This window comes from Eptatretus burgeri, chromosome 8 (genome assembly GCF_056783735.1).
Source record: "Eptatretus burgeri isolate ZD-2024b chromosome 8, Ebu_testis_v1, whole genome shotgun sequence".
NCBI classification, from domain to species: Eukaryota; Metazoa; Chordata; class Myxini; order Myxiniformes; family Myxinidae; genus Eptatretus; species Eptatretus burgeri.
In genome coordinates, this window is record NC_140968.1 from 54,169,293 (window position 1) to 54,189,591 (window position 20,299).

General features: G+C 40.9%; 1 protein-coding gene across 7 annotated transcripts in view; it reads left to right on the forward strand.

Annotated features, from left to right (window-relative positions):
- MEI1 (meiotic double-stranded break formation protein 1) overlaps positions 1 to 20,299 on the forward strand; it is a 212,461-nt gene that overhangs the window by 41,153 nt on the left and 151,009 nt on the right. For all 7 annotated transcript variants that reach the window (XM_085892099.1, XM_085892094.1, XM_085892092.1 and 4 more), the window contains 3 exons: positions 642 to 747; positions 977 to 1,180; positions 15,993 to 16,082. In XM_085892099.1, the coding sequence (XP_085748225.1) occupies positions 642 to 747; positions 977 to 1,180; positions 15,993 to 16,082 (400 nt within the window). The remainder of the gene's footprint in view (positions 1 to 641; positions 748 to 976; positions 1,181 to 15,992; positions 16,083 to 20,299) is intronic.

Sequence of the window (20,299 nt, forward strand, 5' to 3'; positions counted from 1 at the left end):
TTCTTATGGGGAAATTACTTTTGTTTCCACGTTTTCAGCTAACGTGGTAAATTCTCGCCATGCAACTACCACTTTAAAGGAGGAATTCCTGTATATGATGCACAAAGTGGGAATAATGAAACAAACACCACCCTAACATGGCAGCTACTACTAGAACTGTGGGAGGCAGGAATAAAAATATTTTTTGTTACTTTTTTCTTTTTTTTTGTTTTTTTTTTCACCTAAATCTCAACATTATAGTTTTCGCTTGAAAAATTGGTGGTTTTCATGTAAAACCAGATATTAGGATCCCGGATTTGTGGCTGCTTACGTGTTTAAGCTTTGCTCGACATTATCATTGCATTGATAAATAAAATAATATTGGCAGTTAGCCTATATTGTACTATGATGTTGTGCATGAGCAAGCAAGCTCAGTTAATATTGTGTTAAATTAATTTGTATATTTAAGGTCAACAATTGTATGTAATTCTCATTTTTTTATTATTATTAAATACAGTCGTTTAATGAGATGCGCATGTCATTCGACCCCCTGCTCTCGAAATATCGGTATCGACCCTTGAAAACCCACATCAGTCGACTTTCAGAAAATATAACTCCAGATGTACTTTAGTCTATGCTAAATGGAAATCACACTTTTGCAGGTTTTAGGAACTACAAACTTCAAAGAGATCCAGCCATTTCTCGTTTTACTTGGCCAACTTCTTAACTACCATCCTACAGTCTGTGCACAGTTTGTGGCCCATCAAGGTACCTTTTAACACTTTGAAAAATACCTGATGCAATTGCACAGACAGTGGCCTTGTACTCTTATTTCAAGGAAAATGTTATACAGGTCTTCCTTGATCATGTGTATTTTCTTGACATATTTTCTTTGCACCTTTGTTCCTGGAATTATGAAGAAACATTGCTAATATTATTTGATTGTCTGCCATCATTAGAACCTCAATTTTAGCTCATGTGACACCATGTTTTACAGCTGACCTGCTGCAACGACTCTGCTGTGGTCTAGCCTACCCTGATGAGTCACTGCGGGCTCTGCTTTGCTCTGTTCTTTTCCATTTATTTGGGATTGGAGGGTCTTTTCACCATGAAACCTATGGACTTGTCTCGCAACTCTGCACCCTGCTTCCCAAGGCTTTGTCCTTGGCTCAGCAACGTCAGCTCAAAGTTAATGGCCTTGGTGAGTTTGTATAAATTATAGCTATCTCTCTTTTAAATTATGGGTTTGAGTTTTCCATCTTGGGGACTGGAGGTTTTTTTTCTTCTGAAGAATGGGGTAAGAATTTTTTTTTTCAATAAAAGTATAATCTTTGACCAAATTGCATGATGAAGTACTGTATTTGTATTACAAGACCACTGAGCCTCTGTAGTAATCATGTATGAAATAAAATATCTCAAGAATTAGTACTTGCCAGTACCTAAAATTTTACAGTGTAAAAACGACGCATCAGTTTTGAAAAACGTTTGGTACTTTTTGAGAACCGCTACAAACTTTGGGAAATTTTGATCTGTAGACTGTCATTAGCCACTTATTCCATTACAATTCTAAAACTGCCAAATGCATCAAAAATCCATGCATTTTCTGTTTTACTGTAAGTCACCTGAACATGTACATATATCAATCAGATATTTTTCTGTGTTTGTGTGATTAGATACATTATTTTGTTTTAAACATGACTGGGTTCCATTTCAAGAGATGTCATTACAGAAACAATGGGAAGGGAGTAAAGTACAGTACAGCACTATAGAAGGATCCTGATAGTCCACACCACATTGCTTCAGTGAAGTCTCAGAGGCATGCACACACATTGCTGGGAGCTGAATGTGTTTCAGCACCAAGGATAGTGGATCCCATTGCTGAGCAGAAAACAGTGCTGTACTCTTAACTTGCAGAAAAATATCTGCTATTTCCTCTTGGACCAGACTTTATTGAATGTGCCAATGGCTCGCAACAGATTGGGTATCACTGGCAAAGCTGAGTATGTCCTGAAAACAGGTGACCTGTATCACAAACCGTATGTCCAATACACTGAAGAAGGAACTGAGGAAAAATACAAACTCTCACTTGATACTCCTTAAATGATGACAAGGCAACAAAAAATGATGTTAAAAATCTTGCATAATGTGGTTCAGACTTGGGATGAGTAGTGACTTGGCTGCTTGCTTATGCAAGAGAAACCTTGTTAACTACCAAGAACATCACAAAAGACATCCTTCAAGTCCTGAATGATGTTCCTGTACAACAGACAGTCAGTGGTCTGATGGACATTTGTGCTGTTTAGCAGGCTGTATGATGTTGCTGTAGACCAGCAGGCAACATAGAAGGTTCTTTCACAGAAAGTCAGGCCTGTTCAGATGTACATTGAGCTCCACCACAAAAAAGGAAGCCCATTCATTGATAATGGGATTTTCTCAAGCATTTTGCTCGGTCTTCTTGGGTGGCACAGAATCAACCCAAATGGATAAAAATTATACCTGGGTTCTTATTTTGCTCTCATCTCATAAACTTGTTCTGTGGAATATCAATTTTCTTTGGACTCAGTTTCAGCTTTATTATCAAGTTGATACAATCTGAATACAGTGTCCTGCAAAAGGATATCCATGTGCCTGCTGTATCAAAATCGACTGACATTTGGAGGTCCTTGTCTAATAAGGATTCTTACTGTGTGCTTTAAGGGTCTTGAATGGTTGGTTATGTGAGGGTTCTCCCCTCTCCTTCCCCTATTATTATGTATCAAGGTAAGTGTCTATGTTGGCTTGTCTGAAGGAAATGCAAGCATCATTCTTATCTCATGACAAATGTTTGTCATTATTTCTGCCCTTACCAATTGGCAAATTTCAGCAGTGCACAAGGGCAATCGTCCATCCCAATGTCAATGTCAGCTTTTGCAGTAGCAAGTAAGTAAATGGTATTGTGGGGTGTAATGGCAGCGAACCGCTCAAAACGTAATTCTGACACTTCCAACGGCTACTGTTTCTCGGCTGGGCAGTATGGAAGGATGGGCCACTTAAAGCTTTTATTTACAAGTCTTTGTTGGGCAGTTGCTGTAGGCCTGTGAAATTGCAAGGAAAATCCCGCACATTTCCTCAAACAAAGTTACAATAATTTTAACCCCCCAAGAATTACAAATTAGCACGATTGCTCGTCACAAAATGGCAGCTGATGTGAAATGCACAGTTTTTATTTTTATTTTTAATTTTTTTTTGTATACCTTGTCGAGGCTCGTATGAGAGCTAACACACAACGCACATGAAGGGGGGCATGAGACAGGAGGGGAGGGAGTGGGAAGGACAAAATAGTGGGAAACAGAGACAGGAAATCTGTGGAAGGGAGAGGGATGGGATGGGGAACATGGGGAATAGAAGATGGACATTCCAGGGACTTTCAGGAAGGAAAGCAGGGAATTTGAAGGAGGTGTGCTTGGGTGGATAATCGGGGGTAGAAAAGATCGAGGATTTGGATGGGGGATGATAAGAGGTGGTGGTGAACAGCTGTTTTGAAGGCCTGGAGGGAAGAATGGGAATGAATAGAGTGGGGGAGTTTATTCCAAAGTCGGGAAAAAAGATGAATGAAAGAGTGAAGGTGAGCAGTGATTCGTGATTTTGGTAGTTTTACCAGAAGGGGGTTGTTGGCGGACCTTGAGCGCCCTGCGGAAATGTGGTGGGGACAAATCGCAGAGAGAGCAGGGGGGGCGAGGCTGAAGAGGAGACGGTAGAAGACAGAAATACCACCGACCAACCTGCGGTGATTGAGTGAGAGGCCCAAAGATTCATCCTCATTGCGGGAGATGCCAATGATCCAAAATGCCTTGGTTTCTACAGCATGAAGCCGAGAAAGGTGGGAGGCAGGAGCACCAGCCCAGAGGGGAGAGCAGTACTCCATCAGGCTGCGGACAAAAGCTTTGTAAGTGGTCAGGAGCTCAGGTGGGCCGAGGAAGGACCTTGCACGACGGAGGATTCCCAGTCGGCGACTGGCTTTGGAGGCGAGGTTTTAAATGTGGCTTTCCCAGGAAAGGTCATGGCAGATAGTGAGACCCAGAAGCTTGAAAGAAAGGACTTCTTCCAGAGGATTGTTAAGAAAGTGGATGGGGGGGGGGGAGTTTCTAAACGGTCCTTTCAAAGAGACATAGTGAGAGTGTGAGATTTGTCCGGATTGAAAGACATGTTCCACGTGTTGGACCAGTTTGTGATTTTATCCAGATCAGCAGTGAGCGAAGAAGCTGCTGCTTGCTGGTCTGAGGGATGACCGATGGTACGGCAGAGGGTGGAGTCATCAGCAAAGAGACATAGAGGATTTTCCAGAGAGTCGGAGTGACCATTGATGAAAACCAGAAAAATAACAGGGCCCAGAACGCTATCTTGAGGAACTCCAGCCTGGACAGGAAGGGGGGATGAAAGAACTCCATTTAGGGCCACACGTTGACTGCGACAGGAGTGGAAGTCTGCGAGCCATGAGTGGAGATGGCCTTGGATACCATAGGAAGAGAGTTTGGTGAGCAGGGCAGGGTGCCAGACTGTGTCAAAAGCACGTGATATATCCAGGGATATGGCTCGGATTTCCTGTCTGGCATTGAGGGCTTCCATCCATTGTTGGGAGAGCAGAAGCAGCATATCCAGGGTAGAGTGACCTGGTCTGAAACCAAATTGATGATCATAAATCAAGCCATTGGAGAAGAGGAAGGATTTCATGTCTGAGGCGATGATGGATTCCATCATCTTGCTGAGGATTGGGAGAAGGCTGATTGGTCTGTAGTTGCAGGGATCTGTTTTTGCACCTTTTTGTGCAGGGAAGTGATGTTTGCTGATTTCCAAGCAGATGGCCTTGAGCAAATGAGAGGGTGAATAGAACAGAGAGAGGGTGAGCAAGAGCAGAAGAGCAGGCTTTGAGGACACGTGGGCTGATGCCGTCTGGACCGGTTGCAGAATCTGAGTCGAGGTTTGACAGCAAGCTCTCCACCTTGTCAGGAGAAAGGACACAGAGTCCAGGGACAGTTGGGTGCGACTGGGTAAGGTGGGTTGAGAAAGCGATGGGTTTTGGACACAAGATTTAGCTGCAAACACCCAGTTTAGGCATGCAGCTTTTTTCACGTGCAGTATCAGCAGTGCTGCCATTTGAGGTAAGGGAGGGGATGGAGGGGGAACATACACCGGAAACAGATTTGATTAGATGCCACCAGGATTTTGAGGAGGGAGAGAGGTTTGAGAGTTCAGACTTGAGATGAGAAAGATGTTGTTTTCTGGCTCTCCTGTGGGTAGATACACACTTGTTCCGAGCTTTATGGAAGGAACTGAGATTGCCCTCAGTTGGGTTTGCTTTCCATGAGGCAAAGGCAAGTTGTTTCAGGACAACTGCCTCGCCACAAGCTTCAGTGAACCAAGGGTGGGAGGAAGGGTAGGACAACTGAAGATGAGAGGGGATAAATCTGTGCATGAGGGAGAGCAAGTGATTCGTGATTTTGGTAGTTTCATAAATAAATAAATGTTCTATTATACAAAAGGACATTATTTAAATAATTTGGAGAATATTACAAGAAGAAATTGATCTAAATTCCCCTAAGTGCCAAACATGCACAGTTGCACACTCACAATACCAGGGCAGAGGTACGCATATTATCTCTGTATTACAACTAGCCATGGTATTGCAGCAAAGGCCTTCTGTGACTCTGTGGGTCTGACGCAATGTGTAAGCTTCTGAACGTGGATTTCTCCAACTAGTATGTCCTCTCTCTTGTGGACCTTGCCATTAATTTACTTTCCAACCAGTCTCTCATGTTCCTCCTCTGCCCCTCTTGGCTCTTCTGACCACTTTCTTGTCAAAGCCCATATCTCTGGCTATTGTAAGGCAGCAACCTCACTGACACAGAACATAGCTGTTTGCACAGGCCAACTGGTAGGGGCTGCAATCTGCCCTCTCAAAAGGATTGGGTTTCCATCTCCACAGCACCTCATATTTATTCTGCATGGGAATACTTTCATAAAATCCTATTTTCTCTAATCCACCGGTTTATTCCATCTCGCCTGCAGATACAACATCCATCCTCTAGACTAGACCCTGGTTCACAGAATACTTTGGAGCTGGTTGTGGTCAAGCAGTTTACTCTCAACATGGAAAGCTAACCCAACTGAGGGCAACTTTAGTTCATTCCAAAAGGCTTGCAACAAGTGTGTGTCCATCCTGAGGCATTCCAGAAAACACCATCTTTTAACTCTCAATGCTGAAGTTTCCAACCAGTCTCCTTCTTCTAAGTAATGGTGGTGCCTTGTCAAGTCTGTCTCCAGTGTATACTAAAGAGATGGCGATTCGAGTCGGCGACTTGGACTCGAGTCGCAAATTTTGTGACTTATGACTTGACTTGAGACTTGGCCTTAAAGACCTGAGACTTTAGCTTGTAGACTTGTTGACAATGATGACAAATGAATGAGCACTATATCAAAATAAATATATCTCAGTGATGTGTTTGTGACTAATTTTCTTTTGGTGTCTGGTGGGATGTAATTATATTTATAAACAAATACCACCAGAGTCACGTGCCAAAGGGAACATGAACTCTGGAAATAGATCATGCCAAGCTTAGAGAAGGTACGAGTTATGCAGCGCCCAAAGTGCCGCTGAACTCCAAGCTTCCGATCACACATACATTTGTCTAGTGGAGTAAAAGGAGGTAAATTATGGAGAAAAGCAAGTCAAGCTGTAGTATCTTTCATTATATGTATTCTACGTCCTTGAATTGAGAAGACATGTATGCCATACGGCATACTTATGGAATTGTTATGGATATGTTTTATGGCACACACACACACACACACACACACACACACACACACACACACACACACACACACACACACACACACACACACACACACACACACACACACACACACAAGCATTTTGAGGCCATTTTTCCATGCTAGAGCAGGGGTTAGCTTTGCGGGCCCCATGACAATCATGGTTCTCTTTTTGAGGCAATGTTTTTATGGCCAGATGCCCTTCCTGACGCCAACCCTTTAGTCGCCTCTTACGACACGCAGGGATACAGTGTACCTATTCTAACCGGGGCACATACCGGGACCAGTACACTGGTACTCATTTTGCCAACCTCGAAAGGATGACAGACTGAGTGAACCCCACCTGGTGTTAATTCAGCAGCCAATGGGACTCAAACTCAGGACCCTAGGATCCCAAGTTTATGGCTCATAATGGAACTAAAATAAACAAACACACACGTAATGGTTTGAGCTTTGAGTGGACGTTCTTACCATTACACCGTTGAGACTAAGCATCACTGCGTAGCTTGCTACTACACTGCGTATGCACACTTCACTTTATCAATAGCATGGCGGAGATTCTGATGGTGATCATATTGTTACGGGGCCGGGTATCGGTGGCGAGCACGACCGCTAGAGTGAGCAGTAGAGTCGGCTCCACCGAACACACCGGAATTGAGGTCGTGCCTTTTGGATAAGTCCGAAAGGCACGGGTCCCTTACTGGACCATGAATCGCCGATAATTCGACCGCGTGGGGTAGGGTCAATTGCCAAACTTCAAAATACCTAATTACCCACGCGGACAAAGCTGCCGGGGAATTCACACCCTCGACAGACCTCCAGCGGAACGAGCCGTTACCGAGCCCGAACCGTGTGTAACCCAAGCGGAAATTACCAAGGCCCGTCGGACCAAATGAACAATTTACCAGCCCAAACGGCGTCACTATTTCTCAGCACACACCGTGCCAAGCCAATGAAAGAAACACAGAAACGAGCTGGAACATTCAACAAAAGGGATATTTTTTTTATAATGGGACAGGGGAGCACGCAAGAAGGCAGAGTTAACCGAATAATGAAGGCATAGCAATTTATGTACAAGCGCTTATGCAGTTTTACTTAATAGACTGGTGCCACAAACACACACACACACACACACACACGTACACCCAAAAAGAAACGGACCCGTCAGGTCTTTATTGGAGGTCAGAGCCTATTCTTGGACCTCTCCGCCTCGTGCGGTCTTCGACGATCCGGTGTGACAGGACTCGAACCCGCCACGCAATGCCGCTCCAAGCCCAGGCAGGTGATGCTCACTGAACAGGCTTGCAGGCACACAGGCTGCAATAAAAGATGCTCTGTTGGCAGGACCCCAGGAAGGTGACGACTGGCTTCAGAAGACCACCAGATGTCCGAAGATCAGAAGACAAATCCTTTTCGAAGACCAGAAGACAACCACTCTTCGAAGACCAGAAGACAACCACTCCTCCGAAGACCAGAAGACAACTCTCAACTCTCTCAACAACTCTCTCGTTTAGCCCACGCACGCTTCTCTTATCCCACGCTCACACTCCCTCATTGGGTAGAGAGAACGCTCTATGCCCACATTTGGAGCCAAGCCAGAACGAAACGCTTGTGCCCATATTTGGGGCGAAGCCCGAGCGTAACGCTTGTGCCCATATTTGGGGTGAAGCCAGAGCGCAACGCTTGTGCCCATATTTGGGGTGAAGCCAGCACACCAACGTCCAGAGAAACCCCGCCTAGCACACTGGACTCCGCCCACGTACGTGCTGACATGCATGCGTGCAATGGTGCCGGTGGATGATGGTGGAAGAAAGCGAGGGCAGGTGTCGTAGTTATTGTTGGTAATTTAAATCCTAACTATCAAAATAACTCGCAGCGCATGTACAATTAATCACCCATTAAACATAGGACGGGACCCTAACTAGAAACACATACTTACTGATATAGCTGATCTATAGGACCTGGCTGTTGTGTGCTGTAAGCTTCCAAATTCGCAACAATATTTGCAGATAAACATTTTGAAGGTGCATTGATTAATCGGAGTGCTGTATGTCAAACATGTGATATAAACATTTCAGATGGCCCATCCACAACATCAAATTTCATTTGTCACGTAAAAACTCACCCGCAGAAGTAAATTTTCTTTTCCATGAGATGTTCTAGCACGTTTCGTTTCTAACTTTCTAACATTTGCACTGCACTAACACTGACTCATACAGCAACACTGAGCCTGTGTACTCATGCTGGTTACATGTGAAATGTAGGACCAGTCCTTTCAGCATGAGGTGCAAAGTGGGCTCATGCTGGTTGTGTGAGACGTAGGACGAGTCCTTGGAGAGTGTGTAGCTTTCTGTAGTTTTAAGTCTTGGTATCATGTTACGTCCACATCGAGCTTGACTTGAGAGAATGTTATCAAATGTCATTTCTTAAGTGCAATTTCTCAGTTTAACCGATGTGTTCTGTGGCTCGTAGTGGAAATAGTACACACATACGCACACGAACATGCACACACGGTCATGGGTGTATATGAACAAACAGACAAATAACATAGCCACTTAGATTGGGGGAAACGACTTCACAACAATGGTGTTGCCTCTCATCACATGACAGCAGGGCCCCCTCTAAAGGAGGAATTCCCTCCTCCCCAGAGATGCTATCATCCTATAGGGATTGTCTTTTGTGCTCTATCCTTTGAAATACTGAATGTCAAGCAATGGAGCAGTAAAATACAATTTTTTTTAAAAGTCTGGTATGACTTGGCTGGGGTTTGAATCGCCAACCTTCCATATTTCGAGCAGAATCACCAAGATTAATGACACCAAAAGACTGAATCTGGTCACCGAGTTTCATTACCGATTGTAACCATTTTGTCATTTTTATTTTTTCTTTGTCATTTATTTTAGAGAGTATACATACCCAAAAAATCATCAAGCTCGTATAAACAACCAGCTCATTACTCATTAAACCTTTGAGTATTAAAGTCTGACACACAACCAAGGTCTATGATAATGATGTGACTCTTGACTTGAGACTTTCCCTCATAGACTTGAGACTTGGCTCAGGTGACTTGTTGACATTTCTGCCTATTATATACTCTCCCTCCATTCCCTGCTTCACCTAAAATGGTATTACTGCAGATAAGGATAAGGGGCTTTTGCTGATGGATGCAAGGTATGGGGTGTAATATCTTAACTCTGTTTGCCTCCAAATCTCATATACCCAACCCATCCTGCTCTGTCCTAATCTTACCCAATGTCCACTGCATTTTGTATCTTTTTCACCAGAGAAAGTTGAGAGAAATCTATCTGACATTCACCCTGCTTCAGCAACAGGCTGTGATGGCACAGTGCCCATGTTCTCAAATCTTACTCAGCCATTCTTGCTTCCCCTTTATCTGCCATATTCAGTCTGTCCTGTTTTGGCAACCTCTCATTGGCTTGGAAGTCAGCAATCACTCCCATCTAAAAGAATGATACAAACACCAATCCTATCAATTACAAATCAGTGAGCTTGCTTCCAATTACAAGCAAAGTCATGGAAGTCAAGGATCATTGTGGCTGAAGTTGTCTTTTCTGGTATCAAAGAGGCTGATCTCCGACCATCAAATCTCAATTTAATCCATTTTGAATTCAGGCTGTAACACAACAAAATGTGAAAAAAGTCAAGGGTGTTAATACTTTCTGAAGGCACTGCATGTATTTCCATGGTCAGCCACTGGAAGAGGTTTAGTTTCTTGAATGTCTCGGCCTCATCATCAGTCATGACTTCTCATAGGCCAACCACATAGCAAAGGCAGCTTCCAAATCGAGCTGCAAACAGGGAACTGCCTTCCAGAAGTCATTGTTCCCCACTTTTCTCTTCAGGGCTTTAAGCAGGCAGTGAACCGCCAATTCATGCCATCCGAGCATAATGCTTATTACTCCCATTAACCCTACCTAACCCAACCCTCCTCTGACTTGTTAACCTCCGCCATCGAAGATGGATGGACGTTATCGTTTTCACCCCTTTCTGTTTGTTACATACGAAATCTAAAGATTTCGTAAGTATATTGATGACTTCCGTTTCTGTTTGTTTGTTTGTATGTTTGTTACTTACGAAATCTAAAGATTTCGTAAGTATATTGATGCCTTCCGTTTCTGTTTGTTTATTACTTACGAAATCTTTAGATTTCGAAATTTGGTACTTACGAAATTTGTTACTTACGAAATCTAAATCTTTAGATTTCGTAAGTATATTGATGCCTTCCGTTTCTGTTTGTTTGTTTGTTTGTAGGCACGATAACTCGAGAACGGAAGAAGCTACCAATGTCAAATTACACCACGTGATTCAGGAGGGTGATGGCTCGTGCTGATTAGATTTTGGTCAAAATCGGTCAAAGGTCAAGGTCACGGTGAGGTCACATATTCGATATTTGATGGTTTGGTACAGATAACTCGAGAACGGAAGAAGCTACCAATGTCAAATTACACCACGTGATTCAGGGGGGTGATGGCTAGCGCTGATTAGATTTTGGTCAAAATCGGTCAAAGGTCAAGGTCACAGTGAGGTCAAACATCCAAAACATTCGGTTTTTGATGGTTTGGTACAGAATCATCGTAGAAACTTCTGGTTTGCGTCGCTACCTTCTCTCGAGACAGCTTTTACTAGACAAGGTCAGAGGTCAAGTTGACGATTTCGTCAGTACCAGTCAATGACTGCTTGTTTGTTACTTATGAAATCAAAAGATTTCGAAAGTATATTGATGACTTTCTTTTTGTGTTTGTTTGTTTGTTTGTAGGCACGATAACTCGAGAACGGAAGAAGCTACCAATATCAAATTACACCAGGTGATTCAGGACGGTAATGGCTAGTGCTGATTAGATTTTGGTCAAAATCGGTCAAAGGTCAAGGTCACAGTGAGGTCAAATATTCGATTTTTGATGGTTTGGTACAGATAACTCGAGAACAGAAGAAGCGACCAATGTCAAATTACACCACCTGATTCAGGAGGGTGATGGCGAGTGCTGATTAAATTTTGGTCAAAATCGGTCAAAGGTCAAGGTCACAGTGAGGTCAAACATCCAAAACATTCGATTTTTGATGGTTTGGTACAGAATCATCGTAGAAACTTCTGGTTTGTGTCGCTACCTTCTCTCTCGAGAGCTTTTATTAGACAAGGTCAGAGGTCAAGTTGATGATTTCGTAAGTACCAGTCTATGACTGCCTGTTTGTTTGTTTGTTTGTTTGTAGGCACGATAACTCGAGAACGGAAGAAGCTACCAATATCAAATTACACCACGTGATTCAGGAGGGTGATGGCTCGTGCTGATTAGATTTTGGTCAAAATCGGTCAAAGGTCAAGGTCACAGTGAGGTCAAACATCCAAAACATTCGATTTTTGATGGTTTGGTACAGAATCATCGTAGAAACTTCTGGTTTGCGTCGCCACCTTCTCTCGAGACAGCTTTTATTAGACAAGGTCAGAGGTCAAGTTGACGATTTTGTAAGTACCAGTCTCTGACTGCTTGTTTTTTTTTGTTTTTTTTTGTTTGTAGGCACGATAACTCGAGAACGGAAGAAGCTACCAATGTCAAATTACACCAAGTGATTCAGGAGGCTGATGACTCGTGCTGATTAGATTTTGGTCGAAATCGGTCAAAGGTCAAGGTCACAGTGAGGTCAAATATTCGATTTTTGATGGTTTGGTACAAATAACTCGAGAACGGAAGAAGCTACCAATGTCAAATTACACCACGTGATTCAGGAGGGTGATGGCTAGTGCTGATTATATTTTGGTCAAAATCGGTCAAAGGTCAAGGTCACAGTGAGATCAAACATCCAAAAAATGATAACTCGAGAACGGAAGAAGCTACCAATGGCAAATTACACCACGTGATTCAGGAGGGTGGTGGCTGGCGCTGATTATATTTTGGTCAAAGGTCAAGGTCACAGTGAGGTCAAACATCCAAAACATTCGATTTTTGATGGTTTGGTACAGAATCATCGAAGAAACTTCTGGTTTGCGTCGCTACCTTCTCTCTCGAGAGCTTTTATTAGACAAGGTCAGAGGTCAAGTTGACGATTTCGTAAGTACCAGTCTATGACTGCCTGTTTGTTTGTTTGTTTGTTTGTTTGTTTGTTTGTAGGCACGATAACTCGAGAACGGAAGAAGCTACCAATGTCAAATGTGACCTTGACAAAGGTCAAGGTCACAGTGAGGTCAAACATAATTCCGTAAATTCATGTGGAGAAATGGAGTATTTTTGCTTCGTTCGACGTTACGAGTTCATTTTAACTTCGATTTTAATTTTGTCTTCGGTTTTTGCGATCGCTTAGGATGCTTAAAACTCAGTTGTCGAAATTCTGGTAAAAATCTGATGTTTTGGAGACGTTTTAAGATTGTATAAAAAATATTTCACTCGACGCGTCACGGGTCGTCCCATGATGCAGTGCGCTCGAGCAGATGCGTCGTTGAGTGACGTTCAGGTTTTGCGTGGAGAAATGGAGATTTTTTGCTTCGCTCGATGTTACGAGTTCGTTTTAACTTCGATTTTAATATTGTCTTCGGTTTTTAAGATCGCTTAGGACGCTTAAAACTCGGTTGTCGAAATTCTGTAACAGCAATGAATAACTGATATATATATATATATATTAAGTCTTTTATCAGATTCTTCTGAAAAGTAATACACCTATTATCTGGCATATCCTGCTGGTACTGAATCACTTTTTTAAAAATAAAAACAAAAAAATGGAATTTTTATAATAAATCTAGTTTTTGTTTGGGACTCATTATCTGCAAACCACAGTGTAAAATCGTAGACCACAATGAATTCAGAATTCAAGCTCCCCTTGGGCTTCTGACTGATTCATGCTTTTATTAGACAAGGTCAGAGGTCAAGTTGACGATTTCGTAAGTACCAGTCTATGACTGCTTGTTTGTTTGTTTGTAGGCACGATAACTCGAGAACGGAGGAAGCTACCAATGTCAAATTGCACCACGTGATTCAGGAGGGTGATGGCTAGTGCTGATTAGATTTGGTCAAAATCAGTCAAAGCTCAAGGTCACATTGAGGTCAAACATCCAAAAAATGATAACTCGAGAACAGAAGACGCTACCAATGTCAAATTACACCACGTGATTCAGGAGGGTGGTGGCAAGCACTGATTAGATTTTGGTCAAAATCGGTCAAAGGTCAAGGTCACGGTGAGGTCAAACATCCAAAGCATTCGATTTTTGATGGTTTGGTACAGAATCATCGTAGAAACTTCTAGTTTGTGTCGCCACCTTCTCTCGAGACAGCTTTTATTAGATAAGGTCAGAGGTCAAGTTGATGATTTCGTAAGTACCAGTCTATGACTGCTTGTTTGTTTGTTTGTTTGTTTGTAGGCACGATAACTTGAGAACGGAAGAAGCTACCAATGTCAAATTACACCACGTGATTCAGGAGGGTGATGGCTAGTTCTGATTTGATTTTGGTCAAAATCGGTCACAGGTCAAGGTCACAGTGAGGTCAAACATAATTCCGTAAATTCATTTGGAGAAATGGAGTATTTTTGCTTCGCTTGACGTTACGAGTTCGTTTTAACTTCGATTTTAATTTTGTCTTCAGTTTTTGCGATTGCTTAGGACGCTTAAAACTCGGTTGTCGAAATTCTGGTAAAAATCGGATGTTTTGGAGATGTTTTTAGATCGTATAAAAAATATTTCACTCGACGCGTCACGGCTCGTCACGTGATGCAGTGCGCTCGAGCAGACGCGTCGTTGAGTTACGTTAATGTATAATATAATTGTGTGGCGAAATGGACATTTTTGCTTCGGTCGATGTTACGATTTTTGATGGTTTGATACACAATCATCGTAGAAATTTCTGGTTTGCGTCGCTACCTTCTCGAGAGACAGCTTTTATTAGACAAGGTCAGAGGTCAACTTGACGATTTCGTAAGTATCAGTCTATGACTGCTTGTTAGTTTGTTTGTTTGTGAACAGTATTACGGAAAAACTCCTCGACGGATTTCGACGAAACTTGGTGGGGGGATTAGGTATGGTCCAAGGATCATGCCATTAGGTTTTGGACTTGGTCGAAAGTCCAATATGGCCGCTATGGCGGCCATTTTGAAAAAAATTGAATATTTTTTTTGCATTTCTACATGTTTTAAGTGATTTCCAACGTCCCCCCCCCCCAAAAAAAAAATGTTAGAGAAAAAAAAAATTTTTGCAACTTTTTTTTAAACAAAATTTCGATTTTTTTATTTATTTTTTTTTGCATTTCTACATGTTATAAGTGATTTCCAACAAAAAAAACATGCCAAAATTATAATTGCGGCTGATTTTGGAACTTCAGGTGGATATACCCACGTGAAATCAATTTCTGTCTCAAGGAATCTAGTTATGACGAATGAATTGAGTATGTAAAAGTTAAAAGTAAAAGGGAAAGTTGCAAACTATAACTCTGTGAGCACTGTTGACATCAAATTGAATGAATAGGATATCAGGTTCACTTGAGTGACCTCGCAGTATTGGCGGCGGAGGTTTTGCACTCTACCGAGTGCTCCCCCTCTAGTTGGTTTCAGTGTTTTATCATTCTCTCATTCTCTCTCACTCTCTCACTCTTCCTTTCCTGTTCATTCATTTTATTGCTGGTTGTGTCCAATTGTATGTATCTCTGCTATCCCACTGTCAATTCAATGTTGCTCTTCCATGAGCTTCCTCCTCGGAAAAAAGTCCTTGTAAAGTGATTTATCTCAGCTGAGCTGACATTTTATATTATAATTTATGAGGGAGTGTGCTTCAAGCTAACACAATGATGTGATGTGAATCTGTCTATCATGATGCGATCTTTCTGAAGTAACCTGCCAGCCACAGTCGTGTGTTGTACTTGCACTTCTGTGCTTTGTAATCATTGTTTTTACTTGAATGCAGACAGTTATATGGGTTCGATTTTTCTTTTCTATTTTTCTTGAGGTCACGCTGCTATGTGTTTTTGATGTTTGTCAACTTCCATGTGATCTGTAAGAGTACAGTCCAGCTTTAAAGTTAAAACAAATCAATGCCTCCCCCTGTATCATGAAATGCCCTGCCTGGTCCTTTAAGTGTTGTGATTTTTATTTTGCTTTTTTATATAAAACCCTCGGGTGTGTTATATAATGTTGTTTTTCCCTTTCCTCTTTATTATGTTTCATACCCTTTTTTGTTTTTTGTTTTCCCTCTCCCTCACATCTATTAGGATTTCTGAGGAAATTGCTCAGCATTGATGAGTTTGTGTCATCTCTGATGGACTCAGCTTCTTTTCGGGAATCCCAACACGCTGATGCAGGTGATTACATTTAAAGTACAATATTGACATTCTTATGTTTAAGTCAAACATTCACCCACACAAAGTTTAATCAATTTCTGAAGACAGATGCTAGTCATTCATACGTAGTACGTGGCTACAGGTTAGCATCTGTTTTTGTAGGGGTGCGGTGGTGTCATTATTGCAATCTTCCAATTACAAACAAAGTTGGCCAGTGTGCCAATGCCTGCTGTAGACTGGAATTTGGCTAGTGTGACAGCGATAGCTCACCAACTTCTTGCGAAGGACACCGTGGGATCGTTAAATTACAAGTAATGTTGGCAGACAGAGCTCCCAGTTTTATTGTCCATCCAAGAGATGGAACATGCATTCAGGCCTCACCCTGCATCTGAAACATGAGGGCAACAGTTTATAGCTGCGCTGATATTCAAACTTAGGTTAGACAGCTCAAAATTGAGTGTGCATAACTTCTTGGCTATCTTGACAGCCCGCTGAGGACTGATTTTTATTTTTTATTTTTTGACCACAAACAGTAAGTTGTATGGAATTTCAATAACTGTATTGTGAGGCCCTTGTGATGTATTGGTGAAAGGAGGAACAATGAACTGGTGAAGTTTATTGGTCTTAATTTCCATGAAAAGAGCTTGGAGTTGAATTCCTTAATCTCAATTTTGGACTTTAAGCACCGGCTAATAAAGTGAACTGGATTGCAAAACCTTATCTTTGAAGAAACATGTGTGGCTAGTTGGAGTGCTGGATCACTGCTAACAGAACAAAAAGGTTCAAAGAAACTTCCAATTTATTGGTGCATTCCCTTTGTGAAATTATTGAGACTGATGGTCACAGTAGACCCAAAATAAATGGTAGAATAGTTTTCGTGAAGATCAGTATCTGTTTGTGTTGGTGTACACGCAGGACAATAGATAAAATCAACAGAACATCGATCGAAGTACGCAAACCATTGTGGAAAGCAAGGAAAAGCTGATGTTTCAAGCGTGAAATGGAAAAGAGGGAGATGGAATAGGGATAAAGGTTGATATAGTGTGGGAGTGAATCAGAGATGCATACATCAGAGCAACTGGAACACATTCTCTCAGTATCAAATGCCCAAAGAGAAATGATTGGCCTTTTTAGATGTTGAGGTCCACCGGCTACATGATCGTCCTTTTGAGACGTCTGTGCACAGAAAAAACCAACCTACATCAATAAACGATTACATTTCCATTTGTGTAATCCTAGTTGCCATTAATCGTGTTGCTCGAACGCAAACATTCTGTGTTGGTGATTTTATCATCCAGGGATGCCATAACCAAGAAGCTAAAATGAGTACAGAATATATTGCAGAGCAATGGTTAGGAAAGGATCTATTATTGCAAAAATCAAGGAATTGCATATGTTTGGATGATTACCACCTTATTACCCAGACCTCTTGGAAAGAATTTGGAAAATAATTTCTGGGGCACAAATTGTAGTAGCTTGTATGCCAACATGCATTTTCTGTACCTCTTAACTCAGTACCTCTTAGAAGTTGAAATTCAAATTGGCGATAAATTGGGGTAGTACATTATCCCACCTGCAAGAATTGGGGTAACGCATGTATCTTTAAAACTAGGAGGATTTTTACTTGGGATTAGAAGAATACCAAAGACAATGTGGAAAAGTATATCCCCTTCTAGTTTGGGGATTTTTCTGCCACTTCAAGTTCAATTGCATTTGCACAATCATCAATAAAATACAAAAATGAGGAATGAAGGCAATATGAATGTGAAGTGACATGGAGAAATCTCTGTTAAAAGCCAGGCATGTATTATATAGACCCCCATTTCATACATATACAGTAAGTGAAATACATGCATGTATTAACATACACTTGGATTTATTTGAACAACACAGATTTAGAGTGAAAGAAGAAGAAGAGACCAAAAGCTCAAGTAAATACAATATAGATTTCACTAATTTCTTACTTGGACTACTGGTTAACAGAATAAGATTATCTATATTCATTAAATCGTAATAATTTCAATTTATGTTTAAATGAATAAAGGCCGGGAGTTGATTTTAGGTTCAAATCTAATGAATTCCAAAATTTGGATCCCACAAAAACTAACGTTTTCTTTGCAGAATTTGTTCTAACTTGTGGGAGGTGGAGCATCCTGTTTTGTCTTTCAGCTTAAACATGGACTCTAATTTTTAGTAAACAGTTGCACAAAGTTATTTGATAATTCTTGTCTGTCTAGCTGGAACATAATGGTTCCCAACTGATATAAGTACAATTTGTTTATCTTTCAAATTTTGTTTTCAAGAAATAAATTGTTTGTGTGAGATTGATAGCCTTTGTTGCAAATAAATCTCATTACTCTTTTTTGAATCATATAAGCCTGGTGTTGGCGTAGTGGTTAGGGTAGTGGCTTGGGATCCAAAAGGTATTGAGTTCAAGCCCCGTTTGCCGCTTGAATTAATACACACCAGAAGGTTGACTCAGCCTGTCATCCTTCCGAGGTCGGCAAAGTGAGTACCAGTGTACTGGGCCCGGTATATGCCCCGGTTAGAATAGGTGTACCATATCCCTGTGTCGTAAGAGGCGACCAGGGTTGCGTCAGGAAGGGCATCCGGCGTAAAACCTGTGCCAAATCATTATGCGGATCATAACGGATGATTCGCTGTGGCGACCCCTAACGGGAGCAGCCGAAAGAAGAAGAAGAAGAAGAAGAAGAAGAAGAAGAAGAAGAAGACTCTTTTTTTTGAATCATAAAAATCTTATCTATCTGCAGCTTTAAAAAATTTCCCCAAGCAAGTAAACAACAATTCAGTCTAGACAAGATCAGAGTAGAATATAATGAAAGAAGTATTTATTTTGGTAATTAAAAAAAAATTATTAATGATGCCAGTACTTCCAGAAATATTTTTGCACAAGTTATTCACATGCATTTGGGCAAAGTCTCAAAAATGGGCCATAATGTCTGATAGGACAATTCCTGCTTCATGATGTGGATAACCATTCGTCGCAATATCACCAATCAATGTAGCTGATTGTTCAGTTATTCTTGTTTCTCTGCCGATAATTGGAATAAATTAAGTTGACAATATTGTGTCCAAAAACTTGTGAAAAAGAGGTTTGGTGACAACTAAGAAAGTCAACATTTAAATCACCCATCAAAAACCAGTGTTTGTCTGTAAATATTGGATTTGATCATGGAACTTGAAATTCTTCGAAGAATTTATTTTGATTTGAGCCTGGTGGTCTGAAGATAACACCGATCAATATTCCTTTTTTTAACCAGGATTAAGAATTTCTTTTAAAATCGTTTCTAGTGCAGGGGTCATGCAATTTAACTCAGAAAGTATCTTAAAATCGTAATTTAAGGAAACGAACAATGCAACTCCACCTCCTCTAGTTTGCCTATTATTTGTTAATAATTCAAAACCTGGAAATAAAAAAGAGAACATGGTTTATCATAGAGCCATGTCTCCGAGAGAGCAATCACAGAAGTTTTTAGGTTTTTTTTCTTTCTAAAAGCAGGCTCAAGTTTCCAAAACTTTTCCTAATACTTCTTATGTTTACATGTAAGAATGAGAAAAACATTTCATTCATGGGATATAATTTTTTTGAGCTGATTCTCTGTATGATATTGGATGGATATATTTGATACTGTATCATTTAGATCAAAACTATAATCAAATTCAGCCTGATTATTTTTTAAAGACATAGCAATCTCACATCAAATTTTCAATTTTGAATTGACATTAATTTTATCTCAGGTGGTATTTTGCATCACAAATTTGAAGCTAATCAAATTCCAAGGAACTGAAAGGAAAGGTATCAAAGATTGACCTAATCATTTATAAATATGAAATATATTTAAATTGTGATGAAATTGTGAGTATTTGGAGCCTCCAGATATAAGGTAAGAAGGGAAGAATAAATGGAAGGAGAAGAAGAAGAAGAAGAAGAAGAAGAAGAAGAAGAAGAAGAGAAGAGGAGAAATAATAGGGTAAGGGGGAAAAAACATGGAACAATACAAAATACAGAGAAACATGATGATGCACAAAAGCATGTGGATTTGGCAAGAGAAAAAGAAAAAAAATTCAAGTCACATCACAGCTCGTTGCTCTTAAAAGAAGTTTGCGCTCAAAATCATTGTATTCTGAAGAAAGAAAGAAAAAATTAGAACCTAATTGTTCAGCTTGTCCAAGTATTTGTTCTGAAATGTTTGCTGGTATGCATTAAATATTATGGA